At 41.2% G+C, this 23,059-nt stretch overlaps 1 protein-coding gene across 1 annotated transcript in view; it reads left to right on the plus strand.

The window, feature by feature from the left end:
- The window catches only part of LOC137095587 (kin of IRRE-like protein 1), a 99,529-nt gene that overhangs the window by 22,851 nt on the left and 53,619 nt on the right, over window positions 1–23,059 (plus strand). The window contains exon 5 of the mRNA XM_067462366.1: window positions 21,138–21,295. Coding sequence (XP_067318467.1) covers window positions 21,138–21,295 — 158 coding nt within the window. The remainder of the gene's footprint in view (window positions 1–21,137; window positions 21,296–23,059) is intronic.

The following is a 23,059-nucleotide window of genomic DNA, read 5'->3' on the forward strand; positions in this document are numbered from 1 at the left end:
ACCAGGTTTCAGTGATGGCTATGATATCATATTTGTGGTGGTGTGCTAAAAGTTGGAGTTCGTCTTGTTTATTTCCCATGCTCTGTGCATTAGTGTAAAGACATGTGAGCCCCTGGGATCTTCCCTTGAGCTGTTTAATTGGGATTATTGTACTTTTGGTACTTGGTCCTTGTTGTGTTTGTGCAGCCCTCCATTTAGCCTTCTGGCGATTCCCAGACATTATGGGTAAAGTAGTGTTCGCAAGGCTGTTGTCTATAAAGATACACTCGATGGCCGTCTGGGCAGGGGGGTAAAGGAAACCCACCTCTGCCACACCAATTATAATAACCAGGCAGATGGCAATGTGATCATTCCCACCATCTACCCCTAATTATAAAGGCAGTCTTTATGGCCAAACAATATCACTGGACAGGGGGCAAACAGATCCCAACACTGTCCCTCCTTCAATAAGGAATTCACACCACTTTGGCTCTTATAGCATTTGAGGGGATGTCTCTTTATTTAAAATCTTCGCTGCCACCATAAACTGAAGAATCACGAACCCTCTAGCTATTTAGAATGCTAAAAGGCTGTTTAAAATATTAAAAGGCTTTTTTACTCCACCAAATACTGTGTATTACTAAGGGCTTCTTTGAGGGGAAACAGGAGAGGTTGATTCACAAAGGAAAGGGACTCAAACCACAAATGGCACTTGACTCAGGCTTAAATCTTAAAAATAACAAGAAAGAGTTTATTGAATACAAGTTACAGAATAAAAGTGAATGCAGTTGTAGAGGCTTGGCTGTTACAAATTAAAGTGTTCTTGGTTCTTAGAAGCGTAACAGTTGCTTGAGAGAATGGATCTATTCTTTGTTACAATTCCTAAACAAACCCCAGCTATTTCTTTTCTAAAATAGCTGTAACCAGTCTGCCACAGCCTACTTTGCTGTGCAAACTACAGGCAAGCTGCCTATTTCCTATCAGAGACTCCTAAAACTCTAATCCTACTCTAACCTCACCCAGAACAGAACTGAACTGTCAAAATAAGCTTCTCTCTTTCACTCCAACAGTCTAACTCCGCCCCCCTTTTCCAAACCAATCCTGGCTGTTGCTGGGCTGGCTCAGGCCTAGGCCACTCCCCCTCACTAAACTGGAGTCTTCCCTAAACTAAGATGGCTCCTGCAGCTCTCTGCCAGGCCTACCAAGCTGAAACTACCTAGCCTGTCTCTTCCTAGGCCCTGCCACCCCCCAGCTGGCAAGGTAAGGGATCTTCACATTGTCCCCCTCCCCCGGTGGACCTAGTTTAAAGTGCGTCTAATGAGGTTTGCGACCATTTACTATCACCTTTGCTGACTGTTTCGAGTATACAAGTTTTATAGCATTTAATATTTGATGGCCTATGTCAATTTCTTCTAGGGCCTGTACTAGAAAGTCCCAGTTTGTGTTGTTGAAGGCCTTCTCCGCGTCAAGGAAGAGGAGGCCTACTTCTATCTGTTGGTTTTTTTCATAGTATTCCACAATGTCCAAAATTACCCTCATGCTGTCTCTCATCTGGCGATTTGGGAGGAATCCCTGTTGGTCTTCCTTAATTCTCTCATTTAGCAGCCTTTTAAACCTTTCTGCCAAAATGCTTGCGAAGATCTTATAATTGCAGTTTAACAGCAAAATTGGTCGGTAATTTTTTAGATTTGTGGGATCTGTGTTCTCTTTATGGATCAGTGTAATGTATGCTTCCCGCCAGGTCTCGAGTATTCCTCTACCTTCCAGCACCTTATTCATAATTTCTGTTAAGTGTAATGATATTTCATCTTTAAAGGTTTTATAATATAGTGCGGTAAAGCCATCAGGGCCGGGAGCCTTGTTGTGTGCCACCTTGTTTATTGTCCCTATAACTTCCTCTACTCTTTATTATTATTATTTATTATTATTTCAGTTTCTTTTACCCCGCCCTTCTCACCCTGAAGGGGACTCAGGATGGCTTACAAAGGCACAATTCGATGCCAGCATCACATAACAGTAGTAAAACAAAATAACATCAATTAAACAGTTGAACAGTGGAACAGTTAAACAACAATTCCTACATTACAACCCTAAAACCAATAAAATCAATAAAACAATACAATCCCAATTGCTCCTCATAGACGGTCAGCGTTCGCTATCTCATAGTCCAATTTCCAATTCCACATTGTCAGTCCTGTCAGTCCCAGTTGTTTGATTGTCCTTATCTAGTTGTCAGATTGCCTAAAGGCCTGGTCCCACAACCACGTCTTTACTTTCCTCCTGAAGGAGAGGAGGGATGTTGATGCCCTAATTTCTCCCGGGAGTGAGTTCCACAGGTGAGGGGCCACCACCGAGAAGGCCCTGCTCCTCGTCCCCACCAACCTCATTTGTGATAGTAGTGGGGTCGAAAGTAGGGCCTCCCCAGATGATCTCAGACTCCGGGGTAGGACGTAAGGGAGATACGTTCGGACAGATACACTGGACCGGAACCGTACAGGGTTTTGTAGGTCAAAACCAGCACCTTGAATTGTTCTCAGAACTGAACTGGCAGCCAGTGGAGCTGACACAGCAAGGGGGTGGTGTGCTCCCTGTATAACGCTCCGGTGAGTAGCCTGGCTGCCGCTCGCTGGACCACTTGAAGTTTCCAAACAGTCTTCAAGGGCAACCCCACGTAGAGTGTGTTGCAGTAGTCTATTTGGGATGTAACAAGAGCGTGTACCACTGTGGCCAGATCAGACTTCCCAAGTTACGGGCACAACTGGTGCACAAGTTTTAATTGTGCATAAGCTCTCCCGGCCACCGCCGAGACCTGGGGTTCCAGGCTCAGCGATGTGTCCAGGATCACTCTGAAGTTGCGAACCTGTGTCTTCAGGGGGAGTGTAACCCCGTCCAGCACAGTCTGTAACCCTATGCCCTCTTCGGCCTTACGACTGAACAGTAGGACCTCTGTCTTTTTTTTAATTAGAATTTTATTAATTTTTATATAGATTACAACTAAAGAGTGAGAACAATAATAAGGTATAGGAAAGTGAGAAACTGAATAAAAAGAGAGGAAAAAGAAGAAACAAAAAAGTCTACTAAAATCCCAAATAACCCCTAAAAAAACTCTACAAAAAAACACAAAAAACAAAAAAAATGACTTTCATTCCATCTTCTTGGATCATATCTTCTTATTATTCAAAAATATAAAATAAGTTCAAAAAGAAATTGTCTCTCTTGTTTCTTATTTTCCCAAATTGTACAGATGTTCATGGAGATTATCCCAATTCATTCTTCTTAGTATCATACCTGTATTTTTCTTCTACAAAAAAGTCAATTCATCCATGTCCTTTATTTCTCTGATTTTTTCCACCCATTCCTGTACGTGTGGTACTGAGTCTTTCTTCCATTCTCTAGCAAAAACAATTCTAGCGGCAGTCATCATATATGTAAAAAGTTTATCCTCTTGTTCCGTCAGTTGTAGATCTAAATCTGTAAAACCTAACAAATAATACTCCGGTTTTCTTATAAATGTTCTTTTTAAAATCTTTTGTGTCTTTTCATGAATTACCCTCCAAAACTTTACTGCTTCTTTGCAAGTCCACCACGTATGGTAGAAGGAGCCAACCTGTTCCAGGCATTTCCAACATTTATCAGAAACTGTTTTATACATTTTAGCCAATTGTTTCGGTGTGGTATACCATCTGTGGAACATTTTTATCCAATTTTAAATCCATTGAGTATGTATATTTTAATGTTTTGTTCCACATCTGTTCCCACCCTCATTTGAATTGGTCTTCTTAAATTTTGAGCCCACTTTATCATACAGTTTTTAACCTGTTCTTTTTCAGTCAGCCAGGTAAGTAATATGTTATAAATATTCGATATTACTTTCTTTTCTAGTTTTAAAATTTTATCCCGCACTGTTTCCTCCCAAGAGAAGCCAATTCTTTTTATCTTGATTGTAATATTCTTTAATTTGCATATAAGGTATCCAAGTAATATTAGAAAATTTTTGTTTTAATTCCTCATAAGTCTTAACATTGTTTGTATCTTTATTTAACAAATCTTTGTAGGTTGGCCATTTTCTCAATCCTAAAAGTCTTCGCTGATTTGCCTCCATAGGAGACACCCATAAAGGTGTTTTAGAATAAAAATGTCTTTTATATTTTTGCCATACTCTTAATAGAGATGCTCTCACAAAATGGTTACCAAAACTCTTTTCTTTCTTTTCCCTTTCGTACCATAAATAAGCATGCCATCCTACTCTTAAGTCATTTCCTTCTATATTTAAAAAGTCTTCTTTGTTCAACAATATCCAATCCTTTATCCATATCCACGCACATGCGTCATAATATGCTTTAAAATCTGGGAGGCCCAGACCTCCTCTATTCTTCTTATCAATCAAATTATCATACTTTATTCTTGGTCTTCCTCTGGCCCATATAAATTTCAATATATTTTTTTCCATTTTATAAAAAGTGTTTGGCTTCTAATTATCGGGAGGTTTTGAAAAAGGAACATCAATTTTGGCAATACATTCATCTTAATCAAAGATATACGGCCTAAAAGTGACAACTTCAAGTGACAAATCCTTTTGTATTTTTTTCCAGACTTCTTCATAGTTATTCTTTAGTAATTATCCATTTTTTGTCGTGATCCATACTCCTAAATATTTAAATTTCTTGACTATTTCCAGACCTGTTTGCTCTTTAATCATATCTTGTTTTTTCTTTTCTACATTTTTCATTAATAACTTTGTTTTTGACATATTGATTTTAAATCCTGCAACTGACCCAAACTCTTTTATCTTCTGCATCCATCTTAATATATTTTTACTTGGTTCTTCCATTATCCCAAGTACATCGTCCGCAAAGGCTCTTATTTTGTATTCATATTTACCAACTTTGGTATTATAATTTGGTATTCTCTTATTGCCTTCATTAATGGTTCTAATGCCATCTATATATATATATAATATATAATAAAAGAGAGTGTTTGTTTGTATGGGAAGGACAGAGGAAATGCGGAGGGCGGAAGTGTATGTGGCAGCTTTCTGATTGGCTGGCACTGTGGTGCTATTTGCATATGGTCTCTGATTGCGCAGCTTCAACAGGAGCCCCTGGTGGAGAAGAGGGTTCATGACAGAAACGGGGGACATGACAGAAGGAAATTTGCATATGGTCTCTGATTGGCCAGCCTCAAATCCAAGATTCCGAGATGACAAAGAGAGAAAAGGAAAAGGCCAAAAAGGGGCTGGGTCAGAACATTACCAATACAGACCGAAATTGGCACACAGAGCCCCCATCACCCGCTCAACATCCTACTGCAGTTTGGAGGAGGATGAACCATGGATGATGGGACTTGCAGTACCACCACTCATATTCTGAGTCCGCTGTTAACCTTATCCAATGACTGATCAGGAGCAAACTTCGCACATAGACCTCTCATGACCCACTTTACGTCCTGATGTGGTTTGGCCGGGGACGGACCGTGGATTATGGGACTTGCAGTACAATTGCTCGATTTTTCAGATCATTGCAACCCTCATCCAGTTACCAATAAATACCAAACTGAGACTCCATGATGCACTCTACATCCAGGTGCAGTATGAAGGAGGATGCACCATGGACGATGGGACTTGCAATACCTGCACTCCCTTCCAAAGATCACTACAACTGTCAACAATGATGGATCAGGACCACAATTTACACAGAGACCCATCATGACCCACTCTACATCCTGGTGCGGTTTGGAAGAATTTGACAATGGATGATGGGACTTGCAGTCACTTCACTCACTTCCTGAGACCACTGACACCCTTGCCAATGACTAATCAAGACTAAACATGGCACATTGAGCTCCAATGACCCACTCTACATCCTGGTGCAGTTTGGAGGAGGACAGACCATGGATGATGGGACTTCAAGTACCTCCACTCCCTTCCCAAGATTGCTGCAAAACTCATCTAATGACCAATCAAGACCAAAGTTGGCACACAGAGCCCCCATGACCCACTCTACATCCTGCTGCAGTTTTGCAGGAGGATTGACCATGGATGATGGAACTTCCAGTACCTTCACTCACATTCTGAGACCTCTGCAAACCTCATCCAATGACGGATCCAGACCAAACTTGGCACATAGACCTCTCATGACCCACTTTACATCTTGGTGTTGTTTGGAAAAATTTGGAGATGGATGATGGGACTTGCAGTACCTTTGCTCACTTCCTGAGACCACTGAGACCCTCGCCAATGACTAATCAAGACTAAACTTGGCACATAGAGCTCCAATGACCCACTCTACATCCTGGTGCAGTTTGGAGGAGGACAGACCATGGATGATGGGACTTCAAGTACCTCTACTCCCTTCTGAAGATTGCTGCAACCCTCTTCTAATGACCAATCAAGACCAAACCTGGCACACAGAGCCCCCATGATCCACTCTACATCCTGCTGCAGTTTGAAAGAGGATGGACTTTGGATGATGGGACTTGCAGTACCTTCACTCACATACTGACACCACTGCCACCCTCATCTAATGACTGATAAAGACTAAACTTGGCACACAGAGCCCCCATGACCCACTCTATATCCTGCTGCTGTTTGTAGGAGGATGGGCCATGGATGATGGGACTTCAAGTACCTTCATTCACTTCCTGAAAATAATGCAGCCATTATCCAAAGACTAATAAAGACCAAACTTGGCATACAGAACTGCCATTACCCACTTTCTCTAATAACCCGGGCAACGCCGGGTCCCCAAGCTAGTTATAAATATAAGTGGGGACAGGGGACACCCCTGTCTAGTTCCCTTCAGTATATCAAACTCTTCCGTCGTTTGACCATTTATTCTTAGTTTAGCCTTTTGTAAATCATATATCGCTTTTATTGCATTAGTAAATTTATCTCCCATGTCCAGTTCTTGTATTAATATCTTAAAGAAATCCCAATTTAGGTTATCAAAAGCCTTCTCTGCGTCCAAGGCTAGTATGGCAAATTCTTTTTGATGATTCTGTTCATAATATTCTATTAGATCCAGTACTAGCCTTATGTTATCCTTCATAAATCTATTTGGTAGAAATCCTGTTTGGTCTTATTCAATCCAGTTTCTTAAGAAATCTTTTACTCTCTCTGCCAATATGTTTGCCAAAATCTTATAGTCCGCATTTAATAAAGAAATTGGTCTGTAATTTTTAATCTCCGTCTCACAGGTTCCTTCTTTATGAATCAGTACTATTTCTGCCTTCGTCCAAGTTTCCGGAATTTTCTGTTCAGTCATCACTTTATTTAATACCTTTTTAAATAAAGGTATCAATTTTTGTTTAAATGTTCTATAAAATCCAGCTGTATATCCATCTGGACCCGGAGCTTTGTCTGGGTCCATCTTTTGAATTGCCTTCTCAATTACCTCCTCTGATATCTCTTTATTCAATTGATCCCTTGTTTCTTTATCCACTTTCTGAAACTTAAATTTATTTATATAGGCCATTATTTCTTCTTTATCTATACAATCTTTTGAATATAATTGTTTGTAATATTTCCTGAACTCCTCCATTATTTCTTTATCTGTTGAGATGATTTTATTTTACACTTTAATCTTCATGATTTGTCTAGATTGTTGTTTTTTTCGCACTTGTCTGGCTAGCCATTTTACAGATTTATTCGCATTTTCAAACATTTGTTGTTTCAAAATTTTAATTTGATTAGCTTGAAATTCTAATTCCAAATTATTCTTCTTTTGTTTTAATATCTTCAGTTTCTTTTCCAGTTGTGCCTTCTCAGGCTTCTTTTTTTATTCCTTCTTCATATTCATTATATCATTTGTTAAGTCTTTAATTTCTTTATACCTCTCCCTATTCTTTTTGGAGTTATGTTGAATAAAATGTCCTCTCAGGGGTGCTTTCATTGCATCCCATGTTATTTGTGCATTTGTCAGCTTCGTATCATTAATTTCCAAGTAATTTTGAATTATTCTTTTGTAATTAGATTGATCCACTTCTGTTTTTATCAGGTTTTCATTCAGTCTCCATCTTCTAACTCCCTCTCTTTCAAATATAATTAACTCCATTGGGCAATGGTCCAATAGATCTCTAGGGAGGATGAGAGCATCCTGCACTTTTGTCATTAATTTTTTTGTAATCCATATCATGTCAATTCTCGACCAAGACTGATGCCTGTGAGAATAAAATGTATAAGCCTTCTTTTCCTCATTTCTTGTCCTCCAAATATCTTCCAAGTCCAGCGCTTTTTTTAAGTCCAATTTTTTTTCCGGGTAGTGTACTTGTTTCTACTGCCCCCTTTTTCTTTACTTTTGTGTTATCCAATTGAGGTTGCAGCACTCCATTAAAGTCTCCAAGCTATAAAAGTTCATCATATTCAGCCTGTTCCAGGTTGTTTTTCAAAAATTCAACAAAGGATGACTTAGGTTCATTTGGTGCATATATATTACATATCAATAGTTTTGTATTTCCAATAAGAATTTTAACTGCGAGGCATCTGCCTTCTTGATCCTTGAATAGTAATTCCAATACCAAGTTATCTTTTATATATAATACTACTCCTTGTTTTTTCTTTTCAAATGAAGAGTGATACATTTTCCCTAATTTTTTCTCAGCGAGATGGGATATATGCTTATTATTATTATTATTATTATTATTATTATTATTATTACTTTATTTGTACCCCGCTAGCATCTCCCAAGGGATTCGATGCGGCTTACAACAGGCCGGAGCCCAACACAATACAACAATAGAATACATAGCAAATAAAACAGTTAAAGCAGAAAACAATAACAGTAGTAGTACAACAGGACATTATTAAAAATTGAGCCGGCCAGGAGTAGGGTACAGGATTAAAAGTGCTGAAGTGTCGGAGGGATATGGGATTAAAATATAAGTGCAGTGTGCGGTGAGGGTGATCTTAACTCTACTAAAGTGCTTCTGGGCTTTGGTAGTGGGGTTCCTAATCTGAGAAGGCACGTTGGAACAGCCAGGTTTTCAGGTTCTTTCTGAAAACCGCCAAGGTAGGGGCCTGTCTGAGATCTTTCGGGAGGGCATTCCAGAGGCGGGGAGCCACCACAGAGAAGGCCCTGTCCCGTGTCCCCACCAAACGCGCCTGCGATGCAGGTGGGATCACGAGCAGGGCCCCTCCTGATGACTGGAGTGAGCGTGTGGGTTCGTAGACTGTGATGCGGTCTCACAGGTAGGGTGGTCCCAAAACATTCAGGGCTTTGTAGGTAAGCACCTGCATCTTAAATTGGGCTCGGAAAATAAACGGCAGCCAGTGGAGCTCCTTAAACAGAAGGGTTGATCTCTCTCTGTAATGGGCCCCCGTTAGCATCCTGGCTGCTGCCCGTTGGACCAATTTTCAAGGGCAGCCCCACGTAGAGCGCATTGCAGTAATCCAGTCTAGAGGTGACTAAGGCATGGACCACCCCGGCCAGATCAGCCTTCGCGAGGTACGGGCGCAGCTGGCGCACAAGTCTCAGTTGTGCAAAAGCCCTCCTGGCCACCGCCAACGCCTGAGCCTCAAGCGTGAGCAATGAGTCCAGGAGGACTCCCAAGCTGCGGACCTGTGGCTTCAGGGGGAGTGTAACCCCGTCCAACACGGGTTGCCACCCTATACCCCGGTCTGGTTTGCGATTGACCAGGAGGGCCTCTGTCTTGTCGGGATTGATCTTCAGCTTGTTCGTCCTCATCCAGATGGACACAGCGGCCAGGCACTCGTCTAGCACCCGAGAGGCCTCCTTGGAATTAGGTGGAAAAGAGTAGTAGAGTTGTGCTTCATCCGCGTAGAGATGGCACCCAACTCCAAAACTCCGGATGACCTCTCCCAGCGGTTTCATGTAGATGTTAAAAAGCATGGGAGATAAAATAGAGCCTTGCGGGACCCCACAGGTCAAAGGCCAGGGGTCCGAGCAGGCATCTCCCAGCTTCACCATCTGGGTTCGTCCCTCCAGGAAGGACCGGAGCCACGATAGAACCGTGCCCCCAAGGCCCATCCCAGAGAGCCGACCCAGAAGGATACCATGATCGATGGTATCGAAAGCCGCTGAGATGTCCAAGAGGACCAGCAGGTTCACACTCCCCCTGTCCAGTCCTCTACGGAGGTCATCCGCCAAGGCGACCAAGGCTGTCTCGGTGCCATGACCAGGCCTGAAACCAGACTGTGCCCGATCCAGGTAATTGATGTCATCCAGGAAGCCCTGGAGCTGGAGGGCGACCACCCGCTCCAGCACCTTAACCAAAAAAGGTATATACATATATGTGTTTCCTGGAGAGCTATTATGTTGTATTTCTGCCTTTTCAACTTGTTAAAGATTTTTTTTCCTTTTCTGGGGTGGGTTCAATCCATTAATGTTGTTCGAAAAACATTTTATTTGCCGCTCCATCATGCTACTCATTATTATCTAAGTCCAAACCGCCTATGCCAAGATCCATTTCCGAAATCGCTGTTGCCGTTGCCTCAATTCCAGCTAAATCTCTTTCCGATGCACTAATTGCCGCAAATTTTCTTTCTCTAGACGACAGTAATTTATATTCTTCTGGTGAGACATATCTTGCCTTCTTACTTCTATTTCCATTTCCATTTCTCGGTGATGATTGTTTCTTCTCTCCTTTCTCCCCCTCACTTTTTTCTCCATTGCCTCATTCCTCCTCTTCTCTCATCAATTTATCGTAGAAGACATTTGCTTTCTCTTCTGTTGTTAACCAGTAACGCTCCTCCTAATATGTCACCTTTATACCCTCGTGTCTCTCCCATCTATATCTGATTCCTCTCTTCTTCAATTCGTCTGTTAGAAAGTAGTATTTCTTCCTTCTATTAAGTATCATTTGTGGATATTCTTTAAGAATTGGAATTTTCACTCCTTTATATTGTAATGGATCTTTATTTGTCTTCCACAATATCTCATCCCATAATTTCTTCTTTGGACTATCACTCCCTTGGTGTTTTGTGTTTCCTACAGTAGAATGAGGAGACTCGGTATATTTGATCCACCTCTTGCTCAAGTTCATTCTCCTCCACCTCCAAGATCCTGGCCAGGAGATTTAACACTGTTGACTTTATGTCTTCCTTTGAATCTTCTTGCATATTTCTTAGCCTTAATTGATAATCCATTTGTTTTTGTAGTAATGTTTCTTGTTCTAATTCCATTCTTTTTGTTTCTCCAGTGACTTAATTTTCTTCATAATTTTCGCCTGTGTCTCATCTGTTTCAATTTTTCCCGCTTTTAAAACGTCCACCTCGCCTGCCAGATTGTTTAGTTCTTTCTTCAATTCTCCAAACTCTTCCTTCATTTCTTTTTTCCTATCTTTAAGATCCTTATCTAATTTCATTGATATGTTCTTCTTGCTTTTTGTAGTATTCTTCTTGTTTGTCATATCCTTCATGGCATCTTATTTTTCAGAAAGCTTCTTAATCTCCTTTAGAATATTCTCCATATTCACCCCTCTATCTAAAGATCCTCTTCTCAGCTGTGTCTGTGTCTGTAATTCCTTATCCTTTTCTTTCTCTGCTTTCCCCTTTGTTGACATTTAAAAGCCAATTCACTTTCTTTAACTGCTTGTAATTGCTTATAACTTGTTTAGCTTATTGTTGCAATTTTTATATGAATAGATTTTTATTTTATTCTTAATTAAATTCCAGTTCATTCAAAATTACTATATATTTAATCAATTATTCATTAATTTCCCTTCAAATAATTCATCAATCAACTTTGGGGTAAGATCTGAGTATACTTTAAAAGATTTTAAATACCTCTAATTAATTTTATTAATTTTATTATTGTTTGCTTCTCGGCTTGGTCTTATTTTGCGTCTGCTTCTCGTCCTCGTCTGCTTTTCCTCCTCGTCCGTCAATCGCCCGTCTGCTTCTCTTCCTTGTCTTTATTCTTTAAATTCCTCCTTTATTGCCCTCAGAGAATGATCTGTGTCTTAATTATTAGACCTCTTCCTGCCTCCGTTTGCCTCTTCCGCCCTTCTTTGCTTTGCTATCTTCTTCACTTCTGCCCTTGTGCTCTTATGCTCTTCTCTGCCCTTTAAAACCTTTTTGGACCTTTGGACTACCACTCCCAGCCTGCACTGCTCTCTTCTTCCTGTGTTGCTCCACAGCAGCCTTCCGTTTCGTCAGTTCCTATCTTGCTTTTCTTCAATTGTTTATAAAGAAGACCGGCGTAGACCAAACAACAATGGAGCCAAGGTCGTTTCTCCTCACATTGTAAGCTAATTCAATTTCTTATAGTTTCTATTAAAGTCCCTCATTTAGATAGCAGTGTGGGGTGTAGTCTAATGTTTAGAGGAGAGTACAAGGGTCCCGATATTTATAAAGTTCTATTTTATTTGATACTTTTAAAAATACTTATACCACATCATTTAGACTTTAAAGTTCATCCAATTTAAAATCAACTTATAAAAACACTCTTCTTATTATAGATTCCCTCCTTTACTATCTTCTTCTCTTCTTCTTATAAAAGTACTTGATTTAATCCTTCTTTGCCTAGATTCCAGGGGGGTAGATCCCTCCCCAATCTTATATTACCTTGAAGATGAAATTTCTTCTTTCAGGAACACAGTCCCTTTAGCCCCCTAATGTGCGGGTTCGTTCTTCTTTACAATTCTTATCTTAAAAATGGGGTGGAGGCAGTTGGACAAGTTCAGCCGAGCCTGATTCTGTAGAGCAGCCCGCTCCCCTTTTGGTGCTCTCAGATCCTTCGATCTCCCCTTAATGGGGGGGGGGGGCCTTGGGGTCTCCAAAGCACCCAGGGGATTTACGATCATCTTCGCCTTCGATCCGGTCAAAGGTGGGGAGCTATAGCTTGACCTCACCACTCAAAACAGGTCCTCCCTGAGAGAGCTTTCCCTCAGCGAGGCTTCCCCATCGCCATTCCCACCGGAAGTCCAGTAGGACCTCTGTCTTGTCAGGATTCATTTTCAATTTGTTAGCTCTCATCCAGTCCGACACAGCAGCTAAACACCGATTCATGTTCTGGACAGCCTCCTTGGTGACAGGTGAGAAGGAGTGACAGATCTGGACATCATCTGCGTAGAGTAACACCTCAGTCCGAAATTCCGAATGATCTCTCCCAGCGGCTTCATGTAGATGTTAAACAACACTGGGGACAGAATTGAACCCTGTGGGACTCCACACAACAACAGCTGTGGGGCTGAACAGGTGTCCCCCTTAACACCTTCTGGGACCCTCCCTCAAGAAAGGACTGGAGCCACTGCAGGGCTGTGCTGGATCTAGATAATCAGTGTCTACCAGAAATCCCTGGAGTTGTGTTGCCACCACACGTTTCATGACTTTGCCCAAGTAGGGGAGATTGGAAACTGGCCAATAGTTGTCTAATTGAGTGGGGTCCAGTGATGGTTTTTTCAACAGCGGTTTTATGATAGCTTGTTTTAAGCTCTCTGGAACCTTGCCCTCCTGTAAGGAGGCATTAACCACCACCTTCACCCACTCTGCCAAACCCCCTCTGGCTTCTTTTATCAGCCAGGATGGACAGGGGTCTAGGATGCATGTGGTAGGTTGCACCTCTCCAAGGATCCTGTCCACATCCTCAAGCTGAACCAATTGAAATGAATCCAACAAAACCGGACAAGCAGATGCTCTCGTTACATCCTCAGAGACTGCAGTTAAAGTGGCATCGAAATCGGACTGAATCAGCGCAATTTTATCTGTGAAGAATCGAGCAAATGCTTCACAGCGAGCTCCAGAGCTGTCAGGGATCTCACTTTTTGGCGGATTTAACAGACTCCTGACAACTCGAAAGAGCTCAGCTGGACAATTCTTTGCAGATGCAATATTGGCCGCAAAAGATGTTTTTTGTGCTGCTGCTATTGCCACATCGTAGGACCTAAAAAAGGCATTCAGATGTGTTTGCGATGATTTAGTCAGACTTTGGCGTCACACGCGCTCTAGCCACCTCTTCTTTCGCTTTATTGCTGCCAGCTCCTCAGTAAACCAAGGGGCAGAATTAGCTCAGTTACTCGAGAGGGGGCGTTCCGGAGGGATTGTATCGATTGCCCTAGTCATCTCAGTGTTCCAGCGAGAGACCAAGGCATCGACAGAGTTATCAGCCAAGGAGGTGGGAAGTTCCCCAAGAGCCGTCAGGAAACCATTTGGATCCATAAGTCTCCTGGGGCGGACCATTCTAATGGGTCCACCATCCCTGCAGAGTTGGGAAGTACAGTAAGTCTAAACCTGATCAGGTAGTAGTTGGTCCATGGCAATGGAGTAATGGTCAGCTCCTCTGTCCCGACACTGTCACCCCATCCCTGAGAAAAGACCAAATCCAGTGTGTGTCCAGCAGTATGGGTGTGACCAGATACTAATTGGGACAGGCCCATGGTTACCATGGCGGCCATAAAGTCCTGAGCTGCTCCTGAAAGGGAGGTCTCGACATGGACATTGAAATCCCCCAGGACTAAAAGCCTCTGGGAGCTCAATGCCATATCCGAGACCACTCCTGCTAGCTCAGGTAGGGAGACTGTTATGCAGCGGGGTGGTCGGTACACCAACAGAATCCCTATCCTGTCCCAGTCACCTAACCTGAAGCCGGCACACTCAAATGAAGGTGATTGTGGGATGGGGCACCTGATCAGGGGAATAAAATCCTTATAGACCACTGCAACTCCTCCTCCCCACCCTCTGGGTCTTGGCTGGTGCTGCACAGAGTAGCCTGGCGGACACAGTTGGGAGAGATTCACCCTTCCCCCCTCGTACAGCCAGGTCTCTGTTATACATGCCAGGTCGGCTTGTTCTTCCTGGATTAGATCTCGAATGATGGAAGTCTTTCCATTTACCGACCTGGCATTGAACAGTACCACCCTTAACCCAGAGGGGCCACCATCCTGGCATCTCAGCTGTACCTTGTCGGGAGAGTTTTTTGGAGTTGCCAATACATTCTTGTTAATTTCAGGCCGAATCGTTTGTTGGGTTGTGGTGTGAATAATCGTTGGAATTGCCAATGTTTTATTGTAAATTTTGGTTCGGATTTGCTTCTGTCTTGGGTCCTTGGTATATTTTGGGTTTTCCAATTCATTATTGTAAATTTTGGGCCGAATTGAGTGATTTGTTCTCTTATTGGGGAATTTAGGAATTCTCTCTCAACGTCTGAGATTTTTGATAGTTTTTGGTCTGAAATATAAGCTGAGATGTCTTCCTTCCTTACCATATCCTTTTTATATAGCTTTTGGTAGAATTTCCTAAATTGTATAGCAATGTCTTTTTCTTTAGTGAAGTTTATCCCCTCTTCAATTATTTGGGTTATGAATCTTTGTGTTTCTTCTTTGCTAGTCTCCTAGCTAGGAATTTCCCGGGTTTATTAGCACTAACAAAATACTGTGCTTTGAGGAATTTTAGGTTTTTGGCTATTTGATCTATCTGTGAGGCATTGATTTCTTTTCTTATTACATCGATCTCCAAAAGGATTTTCTTATTACCTGGTCTTTTTTTCAGTAGATCTTCTTTTAACTTTAACTTTTTTTCTAGTTTTCTTTGTTTCTCTTTTCTTTTCTTATTTTTAATAGATCCCTGTTGTATAAAGTGGCCCCACATAACTGCCTTGCTGGCCTCCCACACCGATTCTAATTTGGTACCTTTGTCAAGATTATCTTCAGAATATTTTTTTAGTATTTTTAAATTATTTTTATGTCCTCTTCCTGTTGTAATAAGAATTTGTTAAGTTTCCACCTCCTAGTTTTTTTACTAAACGCCATATCAATTTTAAGCAGACAGTGATCTGCATTAATTCTCAACAGGATTTTAACATTCTTGGTCTAGCCTATCAGGGAATTAGATACCCAACCCATGTCAATGCGGGACCATGTCCTGTGCCTGTCTGAATAAAAGGTGTAATCCTTAACCTCTGGATTTTTAATTCTCCAGATGTCTTGTAATTGCAATTCTTTTTTAAGTTGTAAAAAGCTTTGCGGTAATATTCCCCCCTCGAGTCTCCACATTTTGTTTTTTTTTTTCCAGACCTGTCTAATTTGCTATCAGGCACACTGTTGAAATCACGTATTACTATTAGGTTGTCACACATCTGTTCCATTATTTTTTTCCTCAGGGATTTTACAAAAGTGGTTTTGGCTCCATTGGGTGCATAGATGTTCATATGAGTATATCAAGGTCATTTATTTTCACTTTAACTCCTATAATTCTACCTTCACTATCTTTGAAGGCTAATTCAGGACTTAAATTCTCTTTTATATATATTGCAACTCCTCTTTTTTTTGGGGGGGGGCAGAAAAGTAGAATAATTTCCCCAGTTGTTTATTCTCTAGGTGGGGGAAGTATTTTTGCGTTATGTGTGTTTCCTGTATTGCAATTATGTCACACCTTAGACTTTTAAATTGGTTGAAAAAGTTCTCCTTTTATTAGGTGCATTCATTTATGTTGTTAGATACTATCCTTAATGCCATCATCTGGATCTATCACAGTTAAGTCCTTTGGTGTTTTGTTACTGTGACAATGTGTAAGTTTTATTTCTTTGGTTATGTGTAGTTTGGATAGTGGTTTAGGGATGGTAAGTATGGGAGATTATGTTTTGTGGGAGAGGGTGGCTTGGTGTTAGCTGAGTTGCCATAGCAACAGGGGCGGAGCCAACTGCCTCTTCAGGAGGCAGCTGTTTTAAAAAGCCAGCTGAAGCAGGAGGTGATCAGCACCAGCAGCAAGGCAGAGCCCCCCCAGTGCACTACGGTGAGCTACAGGAAGGGACTGATTTGTGTAGTGGGAGAAACAGGGAATTAGTCAGTACACCAGTGAGCAGCTGAGAGGACTGGGTCTCTGGGTGGAGATTCAGGGAATGTGTCTGTAGCCAGTGTGCTATAGGGAATTCTGTTAAAATAAGCCTTTTAGCTTATTTGTTATATTAAGGCAGTTGTCCAGAAGGGTTACATCTGCTTAAAGAAACTTCTTGAAGACTGTGCCTGAGATTACTCATGAAACATTACTATTGTAACCATCAAGATTTGTGCCTCTTGAGAAGAAACAGTTAAATATGTTATACTCCTGTTAAAATAAATTTGTTACTGTTTTCCTCAAGCCTTGCCTGATACAGTTTCTCCTAAGTTGAACAGCCTGCAATAGTGAAGTCATCCAGAGATAGTAAACGCTACGCTATCCACTGAATAAAACCTTCTGTAATTCACAGTCCATTTATAAAATAGCTCCTAGGTTGATATTGATCATTGCCTGGCTTCCCTCATAGATTAGGTGGCAGTGGGTGTTTAACCACTCCTTCACATTTGGTGGCATTCGGTGGCATTAAAACAGTCCTCTTTACAGTTACTATAATATTGCTTGTTGTAGTCCTCTGGAGATATGTGTCTAGGTCTCTTTTCTCCCTTTTTCATCTCTATCTCGCCAGGTGTATCCCATAGAAATGTCTTAAGTCTGGGACCTGGAAAGGAAAGCATTGCATAGAAATGTCTTAAGATTGGGACGTGGGAAGGAAAGCATTCCATAGAGATGTCTTAAGACTGGGACGTGGGAAGGAAAGCATTCCATAGAGATGTCCTAAGATTGGGACCTAGGAAGGAAGGAAGCCCATAGAAGTGTCTTAAGACTTGGAGCTGGGAAGGAAAGCATCCCATAGAAATGTCTTAAGATCAGGACAATGGGAAAGAAGGCAGCCCATAGAAGTGTCTTAAGATCAGGACTAGGAAGGAAAGCATTCCATAGAGATGTCGTAAGACAGGGACCTGGGAAGGAATGCATCCCATAAAAATGTCTTAAGATTGGGACCTATGAAGGAAGGTCCCATAGAAGTGTCTTAAGACTGGGACCTGGGAAGGAAAGCAATCCATAGAAAGCAGCCCATAGAAGTGTCCACTTCCTACCATCACCAATTCAGAAGCTTGCTGAAGCATCAGGGTTAATTCAAAAGCACTTTCTATGATCCGAGGTGATGTTTTTATAAAACCGAAATATATAATCAAAATCCTACAATGGAAGGAAACAATTTTTGTACCGTGTGATGGCAAATCAAACTGATAAATCTTAAAGAAAGTGGAGGAAAGGAGGAGGTGTGATGGGGGTAGGAAAATTAATTTCCAAACCCGGCATTGTGAAGCTTAAAGGGAAACCAACAATCTCAAACCTTTTAATTATCCCGTGAGATGAAGCCCTTGACTCTTTCTGCTATGTCTGATGCGTGATCAAATGGAGGAAAAGTATGAAAATTATCCCAGTATGTGAACACTGCAGCAAGATTATTGTATGCCCAGAAGTGGGAAAATACAGGCTTTTATGAATGAATGAGGACTGGCTGCTTAGAGTGGCAGATTCATTTAAACGAACAAATAAATGACATTGAACAGAGTAAATAACTGGTAACATTTTTGAAAGATTAGTAACCTTTAATTGGCTTTTTACAAAAAAAAATATAACATCTTAATTGTGAGCTTTTATAATTAGTAGATTTGGCAAAGCAGTAGAAATATACGAATGGTAGTCATAATTAGAAAAGAAATGATATCATTGTTAGAAAAGTTGGAAATAAATTTCCATCTTAATATTTTTCACTATTCCTGTTTTTCTTGACTATCTTTTCTTTTTTCTTGTTTGTTCTTTCTGTATATTTTTTGATCTTTTTATTGCATTGAAAAATACTTAATAGAGGAAGACGAAATTGTTCAACCTTGATCTGAGCCCATGTTGTCTTCCTGCCCCCTCCTCTCCCGTCCTATTGGAAGAATAGATTAGATGCTAAGCCTGCCGCAGGCAACCAGGTTGCTTAAGCAGAATAGAAATATCATTGGATCAGGAGTGAGAGAATGAATTGCACTGTACTAGAATAAGACATTTTCTATCCCTGACTGCCTTTGACATCAGGCAAGTACATGCATGCACACACACACAAACACACACACACACACACACATTATAAAGGCAACCAAGGGTCAGATACAGCAGCTGAGAATATGCTACAATTATTTTTCTGGTCTCTATTTTTTCCATAGGCTTGTTAGATCTTGCTTTGTGGAAGCTCTGGAGCACAAATGACTATGCAGATGTAGTTGTCTGGTGTCCTTCACCAGTCGCTATGTCTAAGGGCACTTCCAGACAGCACTAAATCACGGGATTTAAACAGGGGCAAAAAATCCCAGGACTTCAGAAGAGGTCCACATAAAGATCTGCTGGTCCTGGAATTTATGCTTCTGTTGTCCAGACTTGATGCTTCGTTGCAAGATTTAGAGGCTTCCAAGATGGCCATCATGGAACTTCCGCCAGAAACGTTGGTGTTTTTTTTTTTTAAAAAAAAAAATCCTCAAGATGTGGATATGCAGAGAATCACTGCAGCAAATCATTGCAAAAGTTCCATTCTTTGTCCTGGCCAGAGAACTGTGTCCTCCAGATGTTTCATGAAGTATCTACCACACAAACAAAGTTTATGGGGTAGGACCATTTCTGCACAAATCTGCACTGCATAATTGAACAGGAACACACATTTTCAAGCCATGAACAGAACTTTGTCATTATTGACACTTTTAGAGCGTGGTTGTCTGGACATCTGTCTAGACAGATTTGATTGTGTACTTGTGGTATCAAACAACAGGGTGTTATTCCTGGGTTATACATGTTGGTTCCTGATTGCCCTTCTTGTGAAAAGATGCACAACGTTGATTAAGGGGCCACAACTTTCTCCTGGCGAAAGAAAATGTGTCCTTCAGATGTTTCATGAAATATCTGCCACACAAACAAAGTTTATGGGGTAGGACCACTGCTGCCCAAGTCCGCACTGCACAATCGAACAAGAACACACACTTTCAAGCCAGGAACAGAACTTTGTCATTATTGACACTTTCAGAGCTTGTCTGCCTGGCCATCTGTCTAGACAGATTTGGTTGTGTACTTGTGGTCTCAAACAACAGGGTGCTATTCCTGGGTTATTATTTATTTATTTATTTATTTATTTCGTGTACTTCTGCCCCGCTCTTCTCAACCCCCGAGGGGGGACTCAGGCGGCTTACAAAAAGACACAATGTGATGCCTACACAATAATACAGATAAACGAATAAAACAGCAATTAAAACAGTTGTAACAATTAAAAAAGAATAAATATATGTCACAGTCAATAAACCAATCTCAGGTCATCATTCCCCAACTCAGAGTCCATATTTCATTCTACATTGTCTGTTCCTATCGGTCGTCGTAGTCCTTTATTTATCTGCCAGATTGCCCAGACGCCTGGTCCCAAATCCATGTTTTTAATTTCCTTCTAAAGGAAAGGAGGGATGTCGCTGATCTAATTTCCCTGGGGAGTGAATTCCATAGGTGAGGGGTCACCACCGAGAAGGCCCTGCTCCTTGTCCCCGCCAATCTCACTTGTGACAGAGGCGGGGCCAAGAGCAGGGCCTCCCCAGAAGATCTTAAACTCCGAGGTGAGACATAGAGGGAGATCCGTTCAGACAGATATGCTTGGTTCCTGATTGCCCTTCTTGTGAAAAGATATACAATGTTGACTAGGGGGCCACAACTTTGTCCTGGCCAGAGAAAATGTGCCCTCCACACATTTCATGAAGTTTCTGACACACAAACAAAGTTCTTGCCTTCTACTCAAGTGTCACCTTCTTTTTAGGAACAGCCCAATCAGGAACAAATATCTAAAACCCGGGAACAAACCCAGGTAAAAAAAAAATCTATGGTTTCCAATTGCAGGGACATACAGACATGCGAAGATCCATATATTTGGATCAAACCCATGATATTACTGCACCTGGAAATCTCACATTTTTGCCTTTTGTAGCTATTGCTTCTGCATTTACAGGGAACAGCATCTGGCCACTCTCCTGTTTACTGCGGAAGCTCCTGGGATAAAGGTACTGTCCAGATGAGCGCTAAGAACAACTGAAGGACCATACTGTATGTCCCTAATACCTGCCTGTTGCCAGACTTTCTATGAGGTGGACATCCCAATAGGATAAGCCAGTTTTCTGGTGTGTTCCTGAAGAATGGGAGGCATGCAAGAAAACTGTAGGAGCAGCATATCAGTCGGATTCAGGACACTCCTTCTTGGGTTTTTATGACATCAGACTTGAATAAAATGCTTCCTTTAACCTGGGTATTTATTCCGAAGAATCTCTCGTGTTTTGATGTCTCTTGTTTGCATCTGTAGGTTACCCCTTCCCTGATCATAGGCCTACCCTCTTCTCTCTGTTTGTTCTTCCAGTTCCTCCCAATGATCCTGAGATCCACAATGGTCCAGTCGTCCATGTGATTTCCAACATTCCCTACAACCTGTCCTGTTGCGCTGCTGGTGCCAAGCCAGCGGCTGAGATCAGCTGGTACCATGACGGGCAGCGACAAGACTCCACTGTGTATTCTAAGGTAAGGTGTGTGAGTACTGGTAAGACCGAGCCAGCAAAGAATGGGAACCAAAAGAAGGATGGGTGTGCCTAAATATTACAGGAGAACCATGTAGCAAAGCCAGGGTCTAAAAGGATTGAGAAACTGGGACTTTTTGGTGAGCAGGGATGGAAAGCTCAGTCTGTCTGAGCTTCCCATCTTGATATGTCTCACTCTTGTATTAAGCTTGATATGTCTCACCCTTGTATTATCACAAACACAAAACAATCTATGCGTAATGTCAAAGTGTATTATCAAAAAAAAATATAATATTCCATTTACCAAAATCCCCAGCACATAGCTCAATTCAGTGGTACACAGAAATCAAAAGGAGCAACCACTCTCAAACGTAACAGTTCTGGGTCTGGATAGGGATTCCACTGTATATAGGCTTCAGGGATACATTCAATGAGAAAAGTCATATAAACAAAGTAAGCATTGAGTCATGAGGCTATATGTAAACTGAAGACAATAATGAGGATTAAGTGCCACTCTCAAAACAATCTTCATGGAAAAGATCCAACGCAAGTCCAGTGAAAAATGGAGCACTGCTTCTCAAAATAAGTCTTCAAAGGAAAGTCCCAATGGCATTCAACAGGGGTGCCCGGGTATTTTTGTACCCTGTTTCAGGGAAAGCAATCCCCTTCCTCAGGCGTTGATAAATTCAGCAACTCTAGACTCTTATCTATAACAAAACATAACATCACATAGAGTAACAAGTATTTTCCAGCACAATTATAGTAGTAAAGATAATGGATACATCAAACATATAACATATACTCACATCATGCCAGGTAGCTTATGCAAAAAGTGACTCTGCTTGAAATAAATCCACACTGCGAGTAATTCTGAAGGGTCATCCATAGGTTTATAAAGAGTAATTAGAAACTTATAGGAAACAGCTAAAATTAAGTGACTCGTTAAGTCCTTGAGGGGAAAGGGTTTTCAACTTAAAGATCCAGAACATTTCCCTTTGGGATAATAGTTCTTCCAAATCCATATGGGGTTTTGGTGTGATGCATTCCAGAGCACAAAATTTAAGAGAGTTGGATGAATGTTTGTATTGTGTAAAGTGTGAATATAGAAGGGACTCCATAGATAAACATTTTATTCTAGATTTATGTTCAGAAATTCTAATTCTCAGAGGTCTGGTGGTTTTTCCAATATACCACAAACCACAGTCACATGTTAGAAGGTAGATAAGATTACTGCTGTTACAAGTGGAAAAATGAGCGTGGTGCCCACTTTGTTCCTATAGTTGTGTACCTCCTTAGTTTTCCATCATTGCGGACAACATTTACAGCGTCCACAGGGGTAATGGCCTCTCAAAGTGCTTTTAGGTGTAGTAGTACAAGTTAGGCCTGGGTAACAACGCAAAAATTTGGTTTTGTAATCGTTTTGTAATTGGGGTGTTTTTTTGTTTCGTTATTTAAAATAATTACAAAATTTCCCCCCAAAAAAGTTTGGTATTTACGAAATTTCGTAAATATTTACAAAACATTTTGTAAAGATGGCGCCCTTTTTTTTTCAATATTTTTAAAATATTTTTTAAATTTAATTATTAATTTAGTAGAATAGGGAGGAGAAATTAAAATTATTATTATTAAATTTAAATTATTATTAAGGAGGGAAGGCAGGCACTCACTCTGGCGGGCCCTCTCGCTCGCTCGCTCGCCCCTCTCGCTCGCCGCTTGTGGGGTTCAGAACCCTCTTTGATTGCAGGTGAACCATAAATCCCCGTAACTA

Source organism: Anolis sagrei, chromosome Y (assembly GCF_037176765.1).
Source record: "Anolis sagrei isolate rAnoSag1 chromosome Y, rAnoSag1.mat, whole genome shotgun sequence".
Taxonomy (NCBI): Eukaryota; Metazoa; Chordata; class Lepidosauria; order Squamata; family Dactyloidae; genus Anolis; species Anolis sagrei.